Source organism: Lagopus leucura, unplaced genomic scaffold (genome assembly GCF_019238085.1).
Source record: "Lagopus leucura isolate 7727_CA_CO unplaced genomic scaffold, USGS_WTPT01 Super-Scaffold_100014, whole genome shotgun sequence".
In the NCBI taxonomy this organism is placed as follows: Eukaryota; Metazoa; Chordata; class Aves; order Galliformes; family Phasianidae; genus Lagopus; species Lagopus leucura.
The window spans coordinates 679,009-702,770 of NW_024962268.1; the positions used below are offsets into that span (position 1 = coordinate 679,009).

Sequence of the window (23,762 nt, forward strand, 5' to 3'; positions counted from 1 at the left end):
AAAAAAAAAAAAAAACACAAAACAAAAAAAAAAAAAACCAAAAAAATTGCCTGAAGAAAAATAAAAAATCCTGTCACTTTTATCGGCTTATCCTGGTTATCAATGCTACATTATCTTTTTTTTTTACACCATGATATCATATGTTTGTCTGGCACTATCCTAAAGCTAATTTATAGAGAAGAGAATACAGAAACAACCAAATGTCTATTTGACAAAATGAATTCACTGGGCATAAAATAGGAGAAGGGAGAAGAGAAGGGGAAGGGGTCAGTTCTGCCAAGAAAATAAACCCTATGGATCACTCATCATCACTTCCGCTTGCTTCCGACTGGTCCTAGAGGTAAGAGACACAAGACAAGTCAGAAATTCTTTGCCAGCTATTCTGTGGAATTTGTTAAAGAAGAAAAAAAGAAAGAAAAGGGAAGAAAGATGACAATTAAATTGACACATCAAAGTAGACTTAAGAAATATAGTTATCTAATATTTCTCTTTCAAGACAGTTGCTGCAGACTTCCTTAGAGAGGAAAAGACACCAAGTAAGGAAAGATCAAGTACTTCTATCTATCCAGATGTTTAATAACAACTGGGAAGAGTTCGTTTTTCATTTGTTGTATTTATAGAAGCGACTCTAGTACCAAAAAAAATCATGCTAAGAATTTTTCATTTGGGGATGAAAGCAAACAATCCACAAGGTTTAAAGGTTCTAAGAAGGTAGGAACAGCTCCAAGAAATAAGCTCCAGACTTCTTGTCTTTCAGCACTGGGACCAGATCTCCTAAACACACCCAGACACAGTTAATACCCTTGCCAAATTCTCTTAAGATGATGAATACAGATTAAATATGTGCTTAAGCATGAATAAGTGAGAATTCTGACAGCAAGCAGGACAGGGTAGAGACGCAATCACTGTAACCACTTCCACAGTCTCAGTGAACAAAACTTACATTTTCATCTTGATCCTCATCACTATCATCATCACTCACAACAGGTTTGGCTTTTGCTCGGCTTTGCCTCTTCTTGCCCTTTCCTTTCTCCCGACTTTTTTCATCCTTTTTAGTCAGCTTGATTTTGACTTTCACAGATTTTGCTGCAGAAAATGTAACGTGTACATGAGTGTGAATAAAACAAACTACTGAAGGTCACCTATCAACTTCTAAATGCTGTCTCTGTTTTTAGAAATTTTCACCTGGTGGCAGCAAAAGATACTCTCCCTGTTCTTTGTCTGGACCATGGAACCATTAACCAGAATACTTGCTTTTACTTTTCTACTTCTTGATTGTTGTAGCAATATTGTATTAGGCTATGGAGTATAACTTAACCATTATACCTCTTCTTTTTCATGTTCAGCAGGTAGTACCTGGTTCTGTAAGAAGATGCAAACCTAAAAACACTTTCTTACCTCTATATAGACAAGTTTATTCTTTGTACAAGCAGAAAATTGTGTCATTTTAAAACTACAGGAATGCTAAATGGAGGTAACTGGCAAACCTGGAACAAACACCTTTCAGAAGAACATATGAAGTGCTTGATTTCCAAATGAACTTCTGAAACAGTATGTTCTACAGAGCTACTTGTTTTTCTAAGAACAGTTCAGGGCAAACTTCTAATGTTTCTGTAACCATACAGAAGGGGCAGCTGAAGAGTACAAATACTGTATGGCACAAAGTGGAATGAACAGATGCCTCCATTTCTACTATATTACATTTCTGAATCTGCAGGAACATCAAGTATGGTGATTATGCCTCCACCAAAGAAACACAAATCAACAAGGAGAACTGAAAGGCTGTATGGAGAAAGGTCTTTTGTATTGTTTTCCTGCATCGCGCCCTGAATACCTGCTGAACTTTCTGTCCAGCTCTGTCCTATCCCATAACTTGGCTCTTACAAGAATGGGTGTCACCTCCTGCTTCTGAAGCAATCTGAGTTTCAATTTGTCCTTGTCCCACTGAAGAATACTTGCACTATCATTTTAACTAGGTGATGAATTTCATGTTGCATCATGCCTGAAAGTCTGATCACTCATGGATCAAAACTATACTTGGCCTTTCTAGTACTTTTAGTTGCAAACAGTGTGAATAGGACAAAATGGGTTTATCAACAGTCACAGCCAGTCAAATCCATTCCCACATAACTCTTCTGCTGTTTGAAAGTACTAAACTCTTAGAAATAGACAACCAGAAGAAAAATAAAAAAAAGACAAGTGGAATGCAGTAAACTTGGTAAGAAGTTATCTTCCTCCACAGAAAACTCAATCTAACAGCAGAAATCAGAACAACTAATTACCCCCCACATTTTCCTTGTTTAGACGGGACTCACATTCTGACTCTGACTCCTCTTCATCATCATCATCTTCATCATCATTGCTTTCATCCTCACTTTCTTCTTCTTTGGCAATCTTCTGTCGTGCACTTTTGAACACGGACTGAAGAACAATGGAATCCTCATAGATCTACAATGTGAATACAAACCTATGTCAGAGCTGTAAAATCAAGCAACACGAAAAGAAATCATACTGCACACCTTTATTTCTGCTGGAAACCTATGGACTATATGGTCTTTTAAAATTACAAGTAACAGTTGATGTTGCATGAATTTTACAAGAAATATCAACATTGACTTTTTATTTTCTGAATAAAAAAAAGTTGTCAATAAAGATAAATAAATTTGTCACAAAAAGAGTGTCTTAAAATATCTTGTTTTAAATGTCCAATTGTTTGTCCAATTAAATGCTTTCCTTTATTGTTTCTATTACCACAAGGGCTTTCTCACATTTTCATTACATTTTAAGTATTGAAAACCTCCCAACATGACAACCTTCAGCAGTAAGCACCTCAATTATAAAACTGGATTAAAGTCTAGTACTATATTTTACAGCAACAAATGACTAGCTTTTATGTTAGTTATCATTAGCTTTTCCAGAAGCCCAAACCAGCTGCAAAGAAATTTATTTATCCCTAGCATCCCATCATTTTTTGCAGATCTCAAAAGGCTGAAAAATCAGTGCCTGTCCCAAACTTAACATCTTTCCTTAAACACAGGCTAACTTGCTGAGCACTTCTGTCATACCAGATTTTCACTTCAACATCAAGCACCTATATACAAGAAGGCCACACCTGGCTTTTAATGCATTTCTCAGATTAACATAACAGAGATATCATAGTCTCCCTAAATAACTAGGACTTCAGAATCATCTCAACAAAGGAGCTTGTCTATTTTGCTTTTCAAGGAGACAAAGCACTGGATAATTAAGAATAGTTATATATGCAATAGTAAAGGGTCACAAACTGTATTTGATTTCCTCATCCTCACTTTCTCCTTCAGCTAAACAAAATATTTTCTTGTATAAAGGAACGCTGTCTATTTGTGAGAAAAATGGGAAGATTTTTGGTTGTCATTATACAAGCTGCACATTAAAACTGATAAAACCACTCTCATACTTTGCAGGTTCAGAAAGAATTAGAAAAACTTGGTTCAGAATACTTCATATGAAATACACAATCTTTTTTTTCAGTTTATTTCCAAGTACCTTTCATAAAAAGTGACTTTCAGTGCAGTTAGTACCCTGTTTCCTATTCCATAAATACTCCAGTGACTTTTGTTAGGAGATGTTAAGATGGCTTGTAAATATGGGCCAAGTGTTACCTGACACCCAAGATACATAATGATGATGATTGTTTTGTAATGGCTCATCTTTTCCTTTTGTCTTGTGCCACTACTGGGATTTTAGATCCCAGAGTGTTTTTTTTTTCCTCCAAGAGTAATCATTACCAACACTCTCTTACACCTAAAATTTTTAAAGTTTCCGGCCCCTAGAAGACTCTGAATTTCTCTTGAACATATTTCCTTTTCTTTCCCGTAGGCCCAGCATATTGTTCTTAGGGTTGCCTTTCAATAGCCTTGCAATTTTTTCTTAGAGAAAACACATTTCTAAGACAACAAGAATTAAAGAAGAGCACAAGATGGTATTTTGAACTCCAGCCATTACATATTTTAAGATCTCATTGTGATCCAGACTTTTTAACAGAATGTCATAGAAAAAATAAAGGGGTTTTAAAAAAACATTATCTTTCTAAATACAGAATTCTTTGTAGATGCTCACTGGCTATTATGACTCGGAAGATTTAGAGCTTCATTCAGAAAATAGAAAGTTTTCTTACTTTGACAATAAAACTGATTCCAATAAGAATCATAAATGGAACAGCAATAACAGCAGAACTTCCTTCAAAATGAGAAAAACAGTGACAAAGAAACTTAAAATACCGCAAATTTTTAAGACAAATTTTTTTCTGTTTCAAAAGACATGCATTGTTTTAACTTCTTACATGTCTGTTTTTCATTTGACCCTTACAATGTTAAAAACTTTTGAAACTCCTGAGGTTTCACTGAGCACAAAAGCCTCAAAAAATAAGTCTGTCTGTCTCTGAAAACCTCTCCTAAGATTTTGGCTCAAATGGAACTCTTTGGTTTCAAGGAAAAGAAATATGCATTAACACTAGCAAAACAAACATGCAGAATTTCACTTGATGTTGCTGTGTACCTGAACAGCTCTGTTTAAAGTAGCCTTTTTGTTTTGGGTGCGCGCACAATAATCTAGTTTACTCGAGTAAACTGGTATGTCACAGCAAAGGTAGAACTAAACTATCACAACAAATATAAGGACCTTAAAAACTGGAGGACCACTGGAAAAACGTCCCACAATTCACTAGAAATAAAAAGTAAGTTACAAGAATATAGCATAGAAACTTAAACAAACAAAACAAATCAACAACAGCAACAACAGAAACTTAGACACAGATTGTTCGGGATTTATACAACAAAAAAGTAATTAATTCTGGTAATTAATATTTGTATGCTAGCATGGAGAAAAACTCTGAAGCTGGTTGAACTATTTCCAAACAGAGTAACAACATCTTGAATGCTTATACCCATTCAAGAGTGTTCCTGTCAAATCTATCACTCCACATAACAGACCAGTTCCAGATTAGCAACTCATGCCATTCTCATCAGCATAATTATTTTTTTCAGATAGCTACTGGTTTTTACTTTTCCCTTTTTAACTACTGTCATCCCCCCCCTCCAACAATTTTAGTGGTACTTCTTGGGTAGGGTTATCTTTGTTTTTTTTAATTCACAGCTAGTTTACTGCTACTTGACTAAGTAGCAAACTGGTAATTTACTTTTGGACATTTAGTAAAGGCTCTATTCCACAATTTGAGTCATCACTATTTCTATTAAAATAATTTTAGCAGATAAGTTTACAGGCTGTTTCTGTATAATTTAACACAGTAAAAATATCACACGTGTATATGACACAGAAAGCATTTTCTGTCTCTAAATAAGAAAAATAAATACAAAATGACCAGTTGTATTCATCAATCCTGCATCTAATTGCATGTTTCAATGTTACGTCTCAATTTTTCACATACGTTCACCTGTTTAGCAAAGGGTTATCAATAGCATATAGTTATTCAGATGATGCATTAATACTGGCCGCATGAAACCTCCAGCTAAATTTACCTAGGCTTCCTGAAAGGAATATTTTTTTTTTTCTCTTTCAGATTATTGAACTGGTTTTCAGGTCCTTTCTTCAATTTAATACTGTATTTGTAGCACACAATTTAGACTCCTCTGCAAAAATATGTATCTTCTGCTACATTTCACTACATTGTGTGACAATTTTCCCATTTTGTAGTCTCTCCTTTTGCATCAGCGTCCTCCATTCCTATTTTACAAGACTGAGCACAATCGTACCTTTATAACATTTGAGGTTAGAGATTTTGCTTTGTAAACCTCTGAGACTCAACTGGAATTAATTATTACTAAGTTTCAAAATGGATATAGATCTTTCAAAGAAAGATCAGTCTGACGGTAAAGAGAATATAAAATCTCATACACAAATTTCACATCTGGATCTTGAATTTCTATCTTGCAGTAGCAGAGCTGGAGAGTTCACTGCTAAGTACTTCCTCTACAACTGGAATTAGCTGTACAATTATACCTGCTCCTTCTGCCATCCAATCTGGCAGCACAAACCGATGTATAACTACATAAACAGGGATCCAGCAGAGATTCAAATGTTCCTACAATAGCTGGGAACTACAGGACAGATCAAAACAAGCTGATCTCAGAACTTGACTCAAAACCAAATTCTCTGCATGCTCCCACTTCAGCTGTGGCCAGAGAACTTTGGATAATTCTAACAATCTGTCATTTTCCTCCACTTAAAATAAGAATTAAAATACAGCATTTATAGGCGTAGTATAATAATCAGTTAAGAACTAAAAGTATCAGGAAGGGAAAATCTGTATGCGTAATATTAGTTTGGTCAGACCTGTGATCCCTCCAGATTGAATGTCTGCGCATTATGACACAGCAACATGACATCCTTCTCCAAATCCCCAAGACTCCGATATTTATGGTTGCGAATCCTTTCCTGTTGCATTTGTTGAGGAAAACGAGAAGTACGGAGAGGCAGTGATGCAGGAAAAACAAACAAACAAACAAACAAACAAAAAAAAACCCAAAACAGTAGATATAGAATTAATCTTTGAAAAAACATTATTTTTAAAAATTCTACTTAAGCATCAAAACAGGTGCCTATTTAAAAGAAAGAAAGGAACAATAAAACGTATCATTAATGTAATACTAAAAAAATCACAATTGGGCAATAGGTATAAAAAACATGCAATTGCTGTGTAGACTGCTTCCAGGCCAAAAGCTACAAATTTGAGTTCTTCTGGTAAAAGGAATTTCAATTTCTTCTCTTCTGCATGGACATACAATATGCTACAATATGAACAGCATTACAGTTGCATCATCTAGTGTGCAACAAGTTGCCTAAAACCCACCTGACAAACTGCTTGGATGTTAGTTTAGGGATTACTATATTCTACAAGAGTTTTCAAGATAAAGATTTCTTTATATGGCTCTTTACTGGTTCTTTACAAAAACCAGATTGAGATGTCCACTAGAACAGGTTGCCCAAGGAGGTTGTGGATGCCCCATCCCTAGAGGCATTCAAGGCCAGGCTGGATGTGGCTCTGGGCAGCCTGGTCTGGTGGCTGGCGACCCTGTGCACAGCAGGGGGCTTGAAGCTTGATGATCATTATGGTCCTTTTAAACCCAGGCCATTTTTTGATTCTATGGTTCTACATCATCTCTGAAAGTGTCATTCATGTAACTGCTGCATTTTGATTTAATTTTGAAATGAAGGTAATATACTGTGATACAAAAGAAATAAAATTCATAACAAGAGATGTGATAATGTTTAACATCCAAAACACAGAGGTAGATTCAATATGCATATTGTGGTCATTTATATACTGACTTCATACTCACCAGTGTCTAACAAAAAGAAATATAGGAATCTCCACTTCCAAAAATGTTCTTACCTTAATTTTTTTGAAATCCACTGGTTTCCTAATCAATTCATAATATTCTGGTAGTTCTTTTCTCGATGGGAGCTGAATGAAGACTTCACTTAGCTGCCGTCCAGAGCTGTAGAAAAAAACAAACCCAAACACAAAGCCAAGAACTATTACAACTTCCTCACACATACGGGTCATACAATCAAATCATTAAAAAACAGATTAACAAACAACAACAGCAAAAATACAATCCCAACCCCTCTTCTTTCAAAGAACTAGAAAGTGATCTCTTAATTATGTTAATCTTATTATTATTTTAATAAATTCATACAGATAATTGATTTACAATTTAATACAAATCTTTCTGCCCTGTCCTAAAATATCACCACCATTAGAGGATCAGAAGTGTCATGGAACTTCATGAAAGCAGGATCAGGACTTGAATAGGAATACTGTAGTGCTTTGACAAGTGCAGTCTTACCCTTTTCTAACCTTTTTTTCATGATTCCTAGCATGCCCCCCTCCTGTCACTCTAAGTTTATGTTCCTCAGTCATTTTATAGTTGCTTTCATATCTCCTGGTCACACTGCACCATTTGTTCATGTTGACTTTGGTTATACCAGATGCTGATTGCCATCAGAACAACTAGATACATTATTAACTTCCATTAATGAGTGTTAGGATCCTGGAAAGATCATCTGACAGTACTGAAAATCTTTACTGTGATTTGTACTTCTTCAATTATCTGAAATAATGTGATAGGTTATTTACAATCATCTGTTTCTCCAGGACCATGTCATATTATTTGAAGGTGTCCGGAACTACTAAAGTTTGCAGACTTACCATTGTTAACCCTCTGGTTTGTTTATTTATTTATTTAAATTTTCCCACATGTAGCTCTTCAGCTACTTATATATGTATATATATACAATAGATGACTGCAAGATATTTGGAGATTAAAGGTATTGATGGCACTTACAAGTGTAAGGTTGTGTTTGTTTTTTTCTTTTTGAATGTCACATCAAAATAGTGGAAAAAAATCTCTGCTGAGAAGAACTGCAACTCATTGCACAGAGCATTCACATGCCATTTCCTGGCTCTGTTCACATACTTCCCTCTCTCACAGCCCTGTGAGAGGAGGAATTGGATGGTAACTTAACATGCAAAACATTCATAGGAATTGAGCAAGGAGAAGGCTGCTGCCTAGTCTCAGTCTCCATCTCAGCTTCAATCTCGCAGCCATCATCCATAACAGCATGGGATATTAACAGTCATGTTAAATTGATACTGGATCAAAGGTTAATTGAGGCAATTCTGCTACAGAAGATAAGGATGGTGAGAAGTGCAGAACAGCTTTGTCCTTTGTGAAATTTATGAATGCCTGCTTATCACATCATTATCACATCTAATGTCTCATCTATTACTAGAATTTTTAGAGGCACAAACTTGCTTTGGGAACCTGAGAGATCAATGAATAAGAATGAACAGAACTTTAACATTTCCTAAGCAGCTGTTGCTCACCTAATCCAAGATCTCCTACTGTTCTCAGAATGCTTTTGCTCATTATATACTCTGCATTAGAGAGACAATAATATTAAAGTTCTAATCATAGCTTGCTAATCAATGTCATCCAACTGATATCCTTAGGGACAACTTGCATCTGGAATACTGTTCTATGCAATGTTAACACTGTATATGCCCCTACCTCATCATCATTTTTTCTGATTTGCAGCCGCAGAACCTGTTACCTTGTCTGCTTACAGTAACTGCCAGACTCCAGCCCCCTGGCTGTTTCTGAAAGATTATGGCATGTACAAAACCATACTTGGTGCTGCAGCTGCACAGTGAGATAAGAAGGTGTACTGTGCCACTACATCAGCAAGGTAAGAGTTAAACCTATACACACTACACAAATACTGGTATAGACAACCGGACAGACCATTTGCACCTCACACAATACTCCAGACAGTTTACTAGCAACCTCAGCCAACGGATCACAGAACTATAGGGACTAAAATGGACCTCTGGAGATCACGTAATCCCACATTCCCAAATAAATCTAGTTCATTTGGGACTCTCTCTGTTACCGAAATACACAAAATGAAAAAATGACAACAAAATTGTCATCCCAGATTTTACCATCTCTCTCCTGACAGAAAATAACTGTGATGCTCTCAGGCCATTGTATCTTCATATCTCCTTCAGCAGTGAATTACAATAAAGAGTCAAATTCATTAATTTAATACTTCTCCTGCTGAAGTGGTAGTCATTTATACTACATTTGAAGTTACTGATCCTGTTAATGATGTTTGTGAGTGACAATGTCACATCAGATAACAGAATCTGTCTTCATCTCAGACTACTAAGAGCAATGTTTCAAGAACACACTACACAATTTATAAAATACAAAGTTGCTTTCAAAACTTTATACAGTGCTGATTTGGATTTGGCATGCAAATACTGAGTTATCACTGCTGTATTTTGAACTTCAGCAGCTTCCTTCTAACAAAGACATCTATTTGAGAAGAAATAGAAAACCACCGAAGCAGATGTTGCTTCATTTCATTCATACATTTCAGAGTCTAACAATATTATTATTTAAGCATGAACAGCTACTAATAATATCCTAATTTTTATCAGATTCTGAAATAGATTATGTATATTTGCACTATTTAAAAAGTTTCCTATAATTACACAGCCTTTTATTCAATAGCTCCAAAATTCTTCCCCCCCCCCCCCCCTTTCTTCATACTTGCACACACCCTTATATTGTATTGTTTGAAAAATATAACAGTAGTAAACTGTTACACAGCAATATTCTATTTTCAAGGTATAAATCTAGCCAACTGCAGCTTGCTCACACAGTCTATTAAACTAAGAATGCCACAGAAAACCTTCCAGCTTTTGCTTGATGTAATTAATTACTGAGAATCACTTAAGGTCATGAAAAAAAAAAAAAAAAAAAAGGAACAACAAAGCACTAAGGGCATGAAATATGCAACAGACAGAAAAGGAATGCCTGATCTTGTCTACGCAGATCAATAACAGCTTATTCTGTTGTACCATTTTTATAAAATCTCCTCTCACAAGGACTGTTATCTTCTGCTCTTTGCCTATGCTGAAAAATCATCTGACACTTTCTGACAGTCACGGTCTGTGTTAGTCGTACAAATGGAGCAAATTATTAATAATTAATCATTATTAAAGCAATGTTCAGATTTCAATCCCCATCCTCACTTTTACAATTAGAAAAAAATAACAACTTGCAGAACTACTGCATGCGCAGTAAAAAAATCACTTACAGTTGCCTGGCAACTAGCAGGATACATGCTGGAGGGAAGAAGGATCAGAATAAATTATGAGAGCTGACAGTGAAACAGCCAAGGCTGACAGCTCACTGCATCAGTCCTATGTGGTCACATGTAAATACTGAATGGTAAGCAAGTTAAAACTCATTAAGAGATATTACTAATTTTTTTAAAAGATTTTTGCTCAGGAAGTATTTGTGCTCAATGTTTCCAATTTCACCTTGGAATTGTTTACAATGTGAGTGTAAGTACATACTTCCACTCATTTGGTATTATTGTTAGTAGAATTAAATGCACGAACAATTAGGCTTAATTCATGCATATCTGGTTTTGTTTCCCTTTTCCCTGGCAGTATGGGGCCAGAAGCAAGTTGCAACCCATCTATCAAACCACTTTCTGTTTAGGATTCAAAAGAGAGAGACAATTGCAAAGATGAAGGTCTATGATGCCTTCATATTTCTAGCAAATCTCACACTTCTTTGTTAACACTGAAATCCAATGTAGAGTGGTTGAAACGAATGCTGACAACCAGAAACACAGTAAACAAATCACAGCTCCTGCGTGAGTGAAACTCAAAATGATGTTCGCTAAACAAACATTCAAAAAAAAAACAAAAAAAACACCAATTGTGTCTCTAAAGAATTTAAAGAAAATAAATGAAGAATCACCTTACTATGTTCAAGTTCAAAGAGTAATCCACATAGGCAGGGAGGTTATTCATTTTTGTTGGAAGTATTTAGTGATTCATCTTTTTTGAAACTGACCACAGTAATAAATGGTGGACCTGTCCCTATCATTGAAACTGAAATGAGTACAAATAGTAACGAATATTCCTGAGATATGGATATATACTCCATAGCTTTGGCTTGACTATAAGTAAGAATTATTTCCTTTGCATGTTTGAATACTTGATTGAGTACCAGTTGGCATAATTAATTAACAGTTAGATCAGCAATGGCTAATTACATTACTCACATATTACAATAGTTAAAAACTGCCAACCTGAGAAAACTGCTGGAGAAAGTTTGAAAGAAAAATTCATTTAATGTAAAGAGAAAAACACTCTCTCCCAGAGCTGTGCTCTATCAAAATCAGAATACTATAGCCACCAATTTAAACATTTTATTTTTAAACAGGCAGTGATAATAATACAAGGAATCACAGAATGAAGCAGGAAACACGGGTAGGACACAACAATTCCAGCCTCCAGTTTTCTTATCAGTTTTATTAAATGTGGTCAAGAGCCACTCACAACAAGGTGGAAGCTTTGTGAAGCTACTAGGCACAGCATTTAAGTCCTTACTCTAGGTAAGGCTGATGAGCAGTGAAGAGTTGGATCACAAATGTAAATCACTGCCTGTAATTGACCTGAAAAGGTCACGGGTCTCTTAAATATAAAGTTTCTATCTAAACAAAGGTAATGCAAAGCAGCACGTAACACCAACAGGAACCTAAACTGTAAACTCTCATGCAAGGCAGCAGTGGACTACAGATTTGTATGGATGCTGAAGGATTATAAGGTATGAAGTACCATTCTTTTTTTTTCCCGCTTAACTGCAACAATTAAGAAAGTAAGCAACCTTCACAGCTTGTCTTCCTCTACAATAATAATTAAACAAAAAAACAAAAAAAAGCAAAACAAAACAAAAACCTCCAAAGGAAGAAAAAAACATGTTTTTTGGAGGTAAGCATTCATGTGCATGATGCAAAGCTCAAGCATGTGGTATGCAAATTCCTTAGTCAGAAAACAAATAAACCTCTCTCTCCAGTAAAAACTGTTCTTCCCTTCAAAAGGCTAAAGAATTTCAACTGGACTACCACATTAACTCTGCTTTCCAAAAATACAGCGTGCATGTTACACGTTATTCTCTATATTATGCAATCCTGTCGGCATTCCTAATTTAGAGGGAAGAGAAGACAAACCAAAATCATCAAAACTAGAAATGAGTGACAGTAATCTGGGTTGATGCACTCTCTTTTAAACAGGTGATTTATACAGCAAGATTAAAATGACATACCGAAGGTATAAAGGCATCCAAATACTATTGGAAGTCAAGAAGTAATTTCAACAAAATATCAAATTAAAATATACTGAAATTTATTACACGCAGAGCCTATAAAGGAAATGTGCCCATTTTACGCTGGAGGATCAGAATCAATGTGCTTTCAGGTCCTTGAAATCTAAGACCCTACTAATAAGCAATCGTATGAATTTTTTTAATCAAGGAATAAATCCTAAATCTAGATAGCTATTTTTGCTTCTCTATTCCCTACAGAAGGATGCTGCAAAACTCTTTTTAGTTACTAACTTGAATGCATTCTTGACTGTTTACATTCACATAACCTTGTGATCACCATTCTGTATTCTACTTATTTCCACATTCTCCCAGTGTTCATGCTTTCTTTGTTTCTCTGGTGAATTTACTGAAAGCAATCATCATCTCCTCCCAGACTGTGCAGCATGAGGATAAATAAAAAACCCTGTTTCCTCTTACAAGACTCTCCCATCCTAGTTATCACTACAGTAGCTATTTACACTAGTTAAAGTATAAACTAATCTTCCTTAATCAATGAAGGTATTCCTTAAGTAACATTAACTCTATCACATATAATGATATCTGTATTTCCTCACTGGCAATACTGTTCTCTGCAAATGCTAGAGTTCTTTTAATATTTCATTGCCTTGTAATTTTCCTATCTACATTCTCTCTATCCCCTTAAACTATCCCTTTGTCTTCACAACCAATATCACTATCCTTAATGAGAGCTAAATAAGCATTCATTTAGTTCTGCAGGCCACAGAGCATCTGTCCTATGAAGAAAGGATGAGGGAACTGGGAGTGTTTAGCTTGGAGAAGGCTCTGGGGAGACCATACTGCAGCCCTCCAGTACTTGAGCCGAGTTCATAAGCAGCAGGCTGATAGTGACAGGTCAAGAGGAAATGACTTGAAACTAAAAGAGGAGGATTTAGATATCAGAGGGAAATTCTTTACTTGGACAGTGGTAAGGCATTGGACCAGAGACGTTGTGGATGTCCCATCCCTGGAGGTGCCCAACGCCAAGTTGGATGGGGCCCTGGGCAGCTTGATCTAGTGGGTTGGCAATGATGCCATGGCACAGGACTGGAATTGGATGGGCTTTGAGGTACCTTCCAGCCTAAGCCAGTCTATGATTCTATGATTTATTTACTGTGTCATCCTCACTGCACACTACATCTTTCCTTATTCCTTTTTTATTAATATAAATCAAGAAATATTTTCCAGAATGTTCAATATTTCCTGCAAGCTTTAACTTACTTCTGGGAATTCTCACTTCTTTTTCTCAAAAAGACAATTCTGAAACAGTTTCAGACTTCTTCACCATTTTTTTTCTAGAAACAGCCTTTATTCTTCTCTTTCATCTAGCTAAAGCATCAACCTTTTCCCAGAAGACTATCCTTCATTTTAATATTAACATTTCACAATACTTCTACCTTAGCAAATTCAGATCTCATTCACATTAAAACCTCAGTTAACTGAGCTGTTTTCCTTAATTTATCAAACCCTACTCTTTCCTCCACCTGTCCATTTAATTTACAATGAAGAAACCAGATTACTTAATCCAAAATTACTCTCCACAGCTGTATTCTGATTAGATGCTGTGAAAAGTTGGAAAATCTAGAGTAAGAAAAGATAACATTTTTAAGATCAATCTTAAAAATCTTTTTTCTCTGTCATAGCCTTACTTAGAACATTCTTCCCAGACGTTAAGTGATTCTGACCATCTTTCTATGTTGTTTTTCCTCCGCTGAAGATTTATTCTCTAGTCTAAACCATTACAGATGATATTTAGACTAACTATATAGGTTTCACTTATAATAGAGAAGAGAAAATTGCTCTGCATCCGTAGTTCTGCTCTGCTACAGCTGGTAACATATTTTATCCTTCGATACTCAAAGCTGAGTCATAGAGCATACGTAAAATTTAAGAATGTAACACTGATTTCAACACACATTTTTACTTCTCCACAGCACTTACTTCACAGTTTTGTAAATTCAGTTATGACTATTTGTTTCAGCAGTACTAAGATAAATGCTTATCAACACAAAGAAGAGCCTGAAGAACATCATCCAACAGTGTGATCCAAAGCACAGCTGCCTGAAAGATGTAGCAGCATGAATTTGACAAAGTGCTCAACAGTTCTCACTACAAAGTATCCAAACAGAGCCAAAGATTTTAACAGTGCATAAGAATTCATTTTGTCCGTCTTTACCATTTGCTTTATTAAATGGGATATACCTCCACAAGGATGTGACCTCAGTGCTAACTTTCATGGCTTGCATAGAGTTCTTTAAAAGGGTTTTACAACTAGTTAGGTATCTACTTCTGAATTTTGTTTTCGAAAGAATCATATGCTGCATTCCTCTACACCAAATACTTGTTTTAAATGCTGCTAATTTGCTCAATCTCTCTTTGACCTTATTTTAATGACTGCAGCTCGTAGTGCTGGTTAGTAAAGCTTAGATCCCTCAAAATGGATGGGGCTTTGAGGATCGTGGTCTAGCGGGAGGTGTCCCTGCCTACAGCAGGGGGACTGGAACTAGATGATCTTAAAGGTCCCTTCCAATCCAAACCATTCAATGATTCTATTATTGTTGCCTGTATTATAGCTTTTAGCTCTCCTAGACATTGACAACCCATTCTATCAAACTTCAAATCATCTTTCAAACTTCTAGAGTAAGCAAGGAAAACAGTATACTTCTCACCAAATGGCTATAACAGAACTCAAGGACAGGATAACAATTAAGAAACTATTTGGAGATTCCTTCTTCACCTTAACATTAACCAGAACCTCCACACACACACACACACACACATGCGTGTGCAGACACACACACACACAAAATCAGTCAACTTAAACCCTATATATGTGTGAGCTCTTCTCAAATGTAGAGAAACATGCAGAGAAGCTTTTTTAAATTCTGTCAGACTACAGCTCCATATACATTTTAAAGTTGCAAATGATTCTGTCTTGCAGAATTGAAAGACAAGCTCCTAGGATAGTGACTGGCATGCCTTTTCTCTACAAGCAGCACAGTTACTTGTACGGCAGAAATCAGATACAAACTTCCTGGGGAAGAAGAAATGGGCACAGTTTTTTATTTACCCAGTAACTATCAGTTACTATCAGTAACCATCCCCAGTAACAGTTTAATGCTATACAGGAGGCCCATGGAAGTAGCATGCTTGCTATTTTTGAATTGAGAGGTAGAAGCTCCCATCATAAGCAGGTTAGCTAGGAAAAAGCTCCAGGATGGGGAGCCAAACCATGAGAAATCCTTTGTTATTATTCCCTGATCACTAGTCCTGAAATTTAAACACTTTTTCAGCTTCTCTGTTAGAAAGTCACAGCAAGATCATAGACACACAGAATGGTCTGGGTTGGAAGGGACCTTTAAGATCATCTAGTTCCAGTCCCACTGCTATAGGCAGGGTCACCTCTCCCTAGACCAGGTTGCTCAGTGCCCCATCCAGCCTGGCCTTGACTACTTCGAGGGAGGGGGCATTCACAACCTCACCTGGGCAACCTGTTTCGGTGTCTCATCAGCCTCTTCCAGTTTAAAGACATTTCCCCACATCCCTCATCCTTTTGCTGCATGCCCTTATGAAAAATCCCTCCCCAGCTTCCCTTAGGCCCCTTCACGTACTGGAAGGCTGCTACAAGGTCCCCCCAGAGCGTTCTTTTCTCCAGGCTGGTAGCCCCAACTTCCTCAGCCTATCCTCATAAGAGAGGTTCTCCAGCCCTCAGATCCTCTGGACCCCCCGCCCCCCTGCCCCCAACAGCTCCATGTCCTTGTGCTGACTGCCCCAGAACTGGACGCAGTACTCCAGATGGGGACTTATGAGAAGCCAGTCATGCTTCCCTTGATTCAACCCAGGACACAGCTGGCCTTCTGGCCTGCAAGTGCACATTGCCTGCTCATTTTGAGTCTTTCACGAGAAGAGTATACTAAGGGTGAATATATTAAGTTTGTCGTCAGCATCGTGCTCATCCTTGTTCACTGCTGTGAATCCTCTTCTGATACAACAAACTTTAACAAGTACTCTGGAAAGTCCCCAGATCACAGAACGATTCAATTCAACAGTTAATGTGCCAAAGAAATCAGGTTCTGTATCCTTCACCAACTATCTAAGTTAACTTTCTGCAGCCGTATCTAGAATAGAAGCTGCAAAAATGAAGAAGTGCAACTTCCCATCAAAAACTCTGAAAGTTTCCTTACATGCAAAAATTGTACTGTTACTTTGTGTGGGTCTTCTAATGCAAACACTTCACAGTTGTCTCTGAATGCATTTTATATTAATTTAGCTAAGATCAGTCTTTATATGACACATCTAATTCAACGTATGGTTAAGAAAGGATACATAAATAAAAAGGCTGTACTAAGATTTGGGAAATAGAAGCAGAGTTCAAAACCACAACTTCCTGAAACAAATCTGATTCAAAGGTGCTATTAACTAACAACTTAATTTTCTCCTCCTGAAGCAAAGATGATTTTCAATTTGAAAATCTGCCAAATAAAAAATCTTCAAGTCATATTTTGGTTTAGAACCACATTTCTTCCTAAGGTTAAGCGATTAATTATTTTATGATGCTGAAATGGTTTGATGACCAGGCTTCTACCTCAAATGCATACAACACATTATTCCCAGTATTTCCACATTTTTTCCTTTGGTAGATCAAGAGCTCAAAATACTGACCCTACATGTTTTGTGTAATCTAACAGGTCATGGGGAGAACTTGCCGTAACAAATCCATATTAATGGTTAATTAATTCAAATACATATTTGAAGAGATATTAATACAGGATGCACCATTCATTAACGGAAAATCCTTCTCAAGCTGCATGTTCTGAAGTACACCTCCTAAACAGGACGACTTCATTTTTGAGTAGAACTCAATGCTTTTTTTTTTTCTTTAATACATATTTTTATTTCAACAAGTTCTATCAGATGGGTCTTCAAAATTTAAACTCTCTACATTAAACTCTCTACATTCATTTTACACTGGAACAGGTTGCCCAAGGATGTTGTGGACGCCACATCCCTGGAGGCATTCAAGGCAAGGCTGGATGTGGCTCTGGGCAGCCTGGTCTATTGGTTGGCCACCCTGCACATGGCAGAGTGTTGAAACTAGCTGACCTTTTAGGTCTCTTTCAACACCAGCCATTCTATGATTCTATGATGCTATATGATTCTATGATTAAGGAAGACTTCCAGGATTAAGCCCTAAGAGGAACTACTTTTCAGAAAGGCTGTGTAAGCAATTCATTCTGAAGACTGAAAATAAAACTGAAGCAGGACAGGAGGGTAGGGGAAAAAGAGAGAGAAAGTGCTCACCTGTCTTTGTAGTTTATCACTGTATCAATGATGGCATTCATTTGCTTTGTCAGTTTGGGTGGGTTAGGTGATAATTTTTCTGCAGGAGGTCTGCCTCTTCTTTTCTTTGCTTTCTCTCCATCCTCCTTCCCAGAGTCCTTATCCACATTTCTTCGTCTCTTCCGCTTTTTAAGCCGGACTTCCTCTTCCATTTCTTCCAAATTGCCGTCTTCAATCGCCTGAAAGTCATGGATTCAAAAAGTACAATTTTAAAACAAAGTATGTATTGCAAAAAGAAATAACAAACTATATTTAAAAACATAAGTGAAGCCCCAAAGGATGCAGATAATGCAACTGTAAATACTCAGTTCACTTATCCGAAAAGTTTTCCTGTATAAAAAGAGTTCAACAAAAAACTGAGTTGCTGGCAAAGTGTGCTGACACACTGCACGCTAATTTGATCTAAAAATCCTCCAGTCCTCTAAACGAATAAATATTTATCTGAACCTTAAATTTCACACCATGTCACAGTTTCACAGAAAATGAGGGCCTGTGGTACTGTGTCAGTAAGTATACAGGAAACAGTTGTTTGTTACAACTGGCAGTTCTTGATTATTTAGCTGTACACAAAACAGAATTTTATGTTGCTTGATTTCAAATAGGACAATCTACACTACACTCTGCTCCCAAAACCAGATCACACACAGTTCTTTGTTCACACAAACAATGCACAGCTAACTTACACATTAACAATAAGAATCAGATTCTCTTCCAAATAGTTTAAGTAACTTAAAAATCATCTAAACATTAAAGCCAGCTATTAAGTACATAATTGTCTTCTACAATGGTATCTTAAGAAAAGAGCCAGAAGAACTGACAATACAGTGCTCTGCAGTAAAAAGCACTCATAACATGGGATGCAAAAAAAAAAAAAAAAAAAAAAAAAAAGGAAAAAAAGAAGCACCACCACACAGTCACAAACAATGAACACCGGATTCCATTACCTGGATGTTTGCTTTTAATCAGACCCAGCAGCACCATACAGGGAGATTAAGAAAAAAAATTGCTACCAAAAACAAAACAAAACAAAACAAAAAGAAAACAAAACAAAAAACCTAGGGAAAAAAGGAATCCGTTTACACAATGACTAACAGATCCACGTGATAAACCAAAAAGCTGAACTTTTCTTCCTTTGAGAAAGGCTCCCCCCCCTTCCCACTCAAAAAAATAAAATAAAATAAAATAACATAATAAAAAAGAAAAGAAAGAAAAAACACCTGGGTCATAAAGGAGCTGGAATTAAAAGGAAAAAAAAAACCCAAAGAAACTTAAAACTAGTCTTTCTGATTAACGCTTTCTCGGAACGTAACTGTTGTTGATATTTGTCCCTTTTGCCTCTCAATATTGCCTGGAGTACATGCGAATGCTAATCAATCCTTTCTCGAAGCTGAAAGAGCTCTAATCATAAGGCAATTACCTTCATTTTTCCACAGCACCAAACATGGCTAATATTTATGATCATGTGAGCATAACAATCTACATGAAAAGAGTCATTACAGCCCAGACATAATTTCTTTCAATTGTGTACAATGTCTCTTGAAAAACGTTTTGTGAACAAAACCTGGTGCGCAACACAGAACAACCTGGCATGTTAAAAACACCAGTGGGATTTCAAAATCTGTTTCCTATGCATTCTCCAGTGTGCAAATCCACAGAACAAACACGAACACGCAGAATCCTGAGGGACAGCCTGAAACTAGGCCTTAATAATGAAAAAACAATTTACATCATGCTTCCACAGCACTCAGATAACCATTATGAAGGAGGCTTGAGATCTGATGAGTTAGGAAGAAAAAAGAATGAAAAAAAATCTGCACACAAATTCATTAATATTCATTTGGCTAAAGCAGGACACCCACTACAAACCACTGCAGCTAACGAAGATAGAGAAATTTCTCTGCATATCTTGGAAGCTAGAAATGCTAATAATAAATACAGCATGCAAGGCTGTCAACAGTTAATGTCATTGCTCTCCTTAAGCACACAGTGGTACACAGAATTACAGAGAGCACCGACTTTTGATGTGTTAAACACCTACACATGCCTGTGATGTACTTCTACTGAATCTTCAAGACAGCAATGAAAAAGGATATTTACCTTACCACTATCAGCAGGCCAGCTATCGGAAATCACAGTTAGTGGGGATAAAATTAACAAGCCAGCAAAGCAGCGAGCTGCTAGTCTCTTCATCAGCTGATCAGGAAAAAAAAGAGAGCTGGGGAAAGGCTATGTTTTCATATACAAGTAATTTTATTTTACTGAAATTTAATACTGAAAGGATTGTGGATACTCAAATCTGCTGTTTCATTCTACCTACCACAAGGCCTGAAGCCTTCCTCCTTCAGCCTGCTTTGATATTGACAACTACTTATCGTATTTTTCCCTTCATTATTCTAGCCATCCAAATTAGATTTTTAGTTGAGCAGTTATTTATTCTTGCTAGTATTTCAACTGCAATGGCAAAATTAAACAATTTCACATACGAATCTAAATCTGCATTCGGTTGCATGCATTTTAAAGAGATATTTATCACAGAAAATGTATTCCTACTGCTCTGCAGCGAGCAGATCAGGTTTTGGTTGCTGAAACTGATAAAATGCTATTATAATTGACAAGAAGGTAAAAACAAACAAGTTATCATTTTGTTAACTTCGGTATAATTTGGTTGTCTTCCAGAAAATTGGCATCTGCTCAATTACAATAATCTGTGTTTTTGTCTCCTTGTTAAACGTTCTGCTCCCAAAAAATGTTACCATCGCCTCAGAGTATACAGCCATGTTATTTTATAATTATACATATAGCTCTTGCTTACAGTATACAGTAACAGTTTAACAAAAAAAAAAAAAAAAAAAAATCATGACAGAAGGAAAAAATAAAGATACATTTTTTTTTAAATGCTACACATTTGGCAATGAAATAAAACTTCAAAATAAAAATAAAACCCAAGGAAAATAACTCTTACACTTCTATTTTTAAAATTAGTGACAAGCAAGTAGTAAACTAATGCATAGCATACCACAGGCCTGCAAATAAACACTAAAATTTTCTACTTACACCAATTGATTACTATAATCAGCTTTCAAAACTTACACACACATATGTAAACTTGGATAGTTTTTCTGAACTAAAGGCTTAATTTACAATTTCTTTTGACAGCGCTTGCAAACGAATTTTGAAACACAAGCAGCTCAAAAATGCTATTAATGCGACAACATTGGTTCCTAAGCAGTAAATCTACATTTTGGACATAAATTGTAGTATTTAAAACAAAACTTAAAACTTATTAGTTATGCTGCCCTAGATATGGCTTAAAACCCACAAAAATCTAGTAAGAGCAAAGGTGTTAACGATCTATGTATGTACTTACTCATGTGCATATACAACAAAATTTCTATTAAACTAATCCATCTGATTGAACCTCTATCTATAGGATATATATCTATATATCTACCGGTAGTCCTAGACTACCGTTCTAGGACAGAAGTGACACTGGTGAGCAGTGAGAGAGTCAAGAAAGACAGTACACAAACAAAACTTTAACAACTTCCTTCTCTTAAGGAAACAAGACAAAAGAGTACAATAGCCTGAAGCCTTCATTTTGAAAGAAAGCCATGATGCTGTGACAATTTAATAGAGTCCAATTTTGCGAAGGACTGACACCTCTTCAAAGGCAGAGAAGCAGCCACTGGAAGCGTCATGACTCATTTTAAGTCTACCACTGACAAAACTTTCCTGAATCTTATTGTTGTATTCCAGTCCACGTAAACAAAACTATTTCCTTTCTCAATTGGGGCTTCAAAATTGTAAGAAAGAGTATATAGGCCACAAATTACAAAGTCAAATCTCCTTCATCTGAAATAGAAACCCACACAAACACAAAAAGTTGATTTTTGAGAAGCCAAACAGAAGTAATTGATTCTTAGTCAACGAACGTTCATATTGCTGCTTGCAATTACATTTTCTTCTTTGTAAATGAAACTATCTTAGCTATTTGGAGGTGGAAGCATTAGTAAATCTGGAGACTATGCTACAAGAGTCCCACAGAAAAGATCAAAATGAAAACAAATTTGTACCCCCATTAAAAGAATAGGGCATTAAAGAAGCAGCTGTAGCTATGCAGTTAGATTCTTGAAAACACGACACATTATTGAACACCAGTATTGAACACATTTTCAACTTATACTTACAGATCCAAGCAAACATGAAGAGCTACAGCAGTGTGGTGTTTTGTGACTACCTTCCACAAGCATCATATAGGTCTTAGATCAGTTCTGAACTCATTTTACAGGAATCAAACAACTTCATAGAGTTAATCAGTGGAGGCGCAGAGAATAGTATCAGATTTGGTATGTAAGTCCTGTCTCTAATGTTCATACTACACAACTTTGAAGACAGTTATTTTTCTTTTGATATAACTACAGTATGACTAAGCTAAAGCATACTGAAAAGGCATTGCTATTACTTACAGTCAAAGACACTAAAGACACAAAAGGAAATAAAAATGTAGTTGGGAGACATGATAAATTTACTTGATGATAAAAATGTGTTGAAAATCCCGAAAACATAAATGAACAGGAAAAGTATGCTAGCATTTATATTCTCTAAGCACAAATACTAGCTCAGGTATGCAAACTTTTCAGAAGTCTGAGCTTTTCCAGGGACAGTAAGTAGCATGCACTTGTGGTTTAACCCAACAGCAGTTCAGCAACAAACAGCCATTTGCTCACACCACCTCAGCTCAAGGTGGGATGGGGTAAGGAATCAGAAAAAAAAAGGAAGTAGTACTCACAGGCACATGTTAAAATAGAAACTATTTACTAAGACAGCGAAAAAAAAAAAAAAAAAGGGAGAGAGAAAGAGAACTGACTATGATAATAACAGTATAAATGTGTATCTATAAAAAAAGGGACACACAATGCACCTGCTCACCTTGCACACATTCATGCCCAGCCAGTCCCAGAGCAGCAGTTGCCACCCAATCAGTTCACTCTTCTCGGTTTTATGTTTTTTTTACATGATGCCAAATAGTATGGAACATACCTTTGGCCCATTTAGGTCAGCTGCCCTGGTTCTGTCCCTTCCCACTCCTTGTGGCCCACCAGCCTTTCGCTGGCAGGGCAGTATGACGAGCTGAAAAACCGAAATGTCCTTGGCTCTGTGCAGCACTGATCAGCAACAGCTGAAACATAGGTGTGTTATCAACAGCACTTTTCTCCTAAAGCCAAAACATAGCATCATATCAGACACTATGAAAATCGTGTCCCAGCTGAAATCAGGACTGCACTGTTCTGACAACTGACCATGAAAAACTGAACTAAAGGGCTGTTAAGGGCTTAACAACAAAAAACCTATCAGTAAAGCAGTTATTAAGAAGAGGCTACTGCTTTACAAAAAAAATGAATTTCCTGTTTAACAATTTTGAAGAGAAGAAAGAAATGAAAAAATCCCACAAAAGGCTAAGGTGTCAAAAACACTGAAGTGTCACTTCTCTACTGCTACCTACCATTTTCTCTCTTCAGAATAATCTAAATCCTGCAGTGATATTCCAACACAAACCTCACTTATTTCCTTCTATGCTCCATTTGAAATCCTGTCTTAATTTTATATTTTTTCTCAGTTTGTGTCTGACAGCTGATGAAGACTTCAACTTTCAAACCTGAAATCTGTCTTCCA

At 36.4% G+C, this 23,762-nt stretch overlaps 1 protein-coding gene across 3 annotated transcripts in view; it reads right to left on the reverse strand.

The window, feature by feature from the left end:
* Nucleotides 1–115: 115 nt before the first annotated feature.
* Nucleotides 116–23,762, reverse strand: part of SMARCA2 (SWI/SNF related, matrix associated, actin dependent regulator of chromatin, subfamily a, member 2) — a 104,741-nt gene continuing 81,094 nt past the window's right edge. For 2 of the 3 annotated variants that reach the window (XM_042875279.1, XM_042875278.1), the window contains exons 29-34: nucleotides 18,051–18,268; nucleotides 7,391–7,496; nucleotides 6,331–6,432; nucleotides 2,316–2,448; nucleotides 944–1,086; nucleotides 116–334 (exon numbers count right to left, since the gene is read on the reverse strand). In XM_042875279.1, the coding sequence (XP_042731213.1) occupies nucleotides 299–334; nucleotides 944–1,086; nucleotides 2,316–2,448; nucleotides 6,331–6,432; nucleotides 7,391–7,496; nucleotides 18,051–18,268 (738 nt within the window). In that variant the 3' untranslated portion in view covers nucleotides 116–298. Of the gene's footprint in view, nucleotides 335–603; nucleotides 1,087–2,315; nucleotides 2,449–6,330; nucleotides 6,433–7,390; nucleotides 7,497–18,050; nucleotides 18,269–23,762 lie in introns of those variants that run through there. The other variant, XM_042875280.1, reaches the window with a different exon arrangement.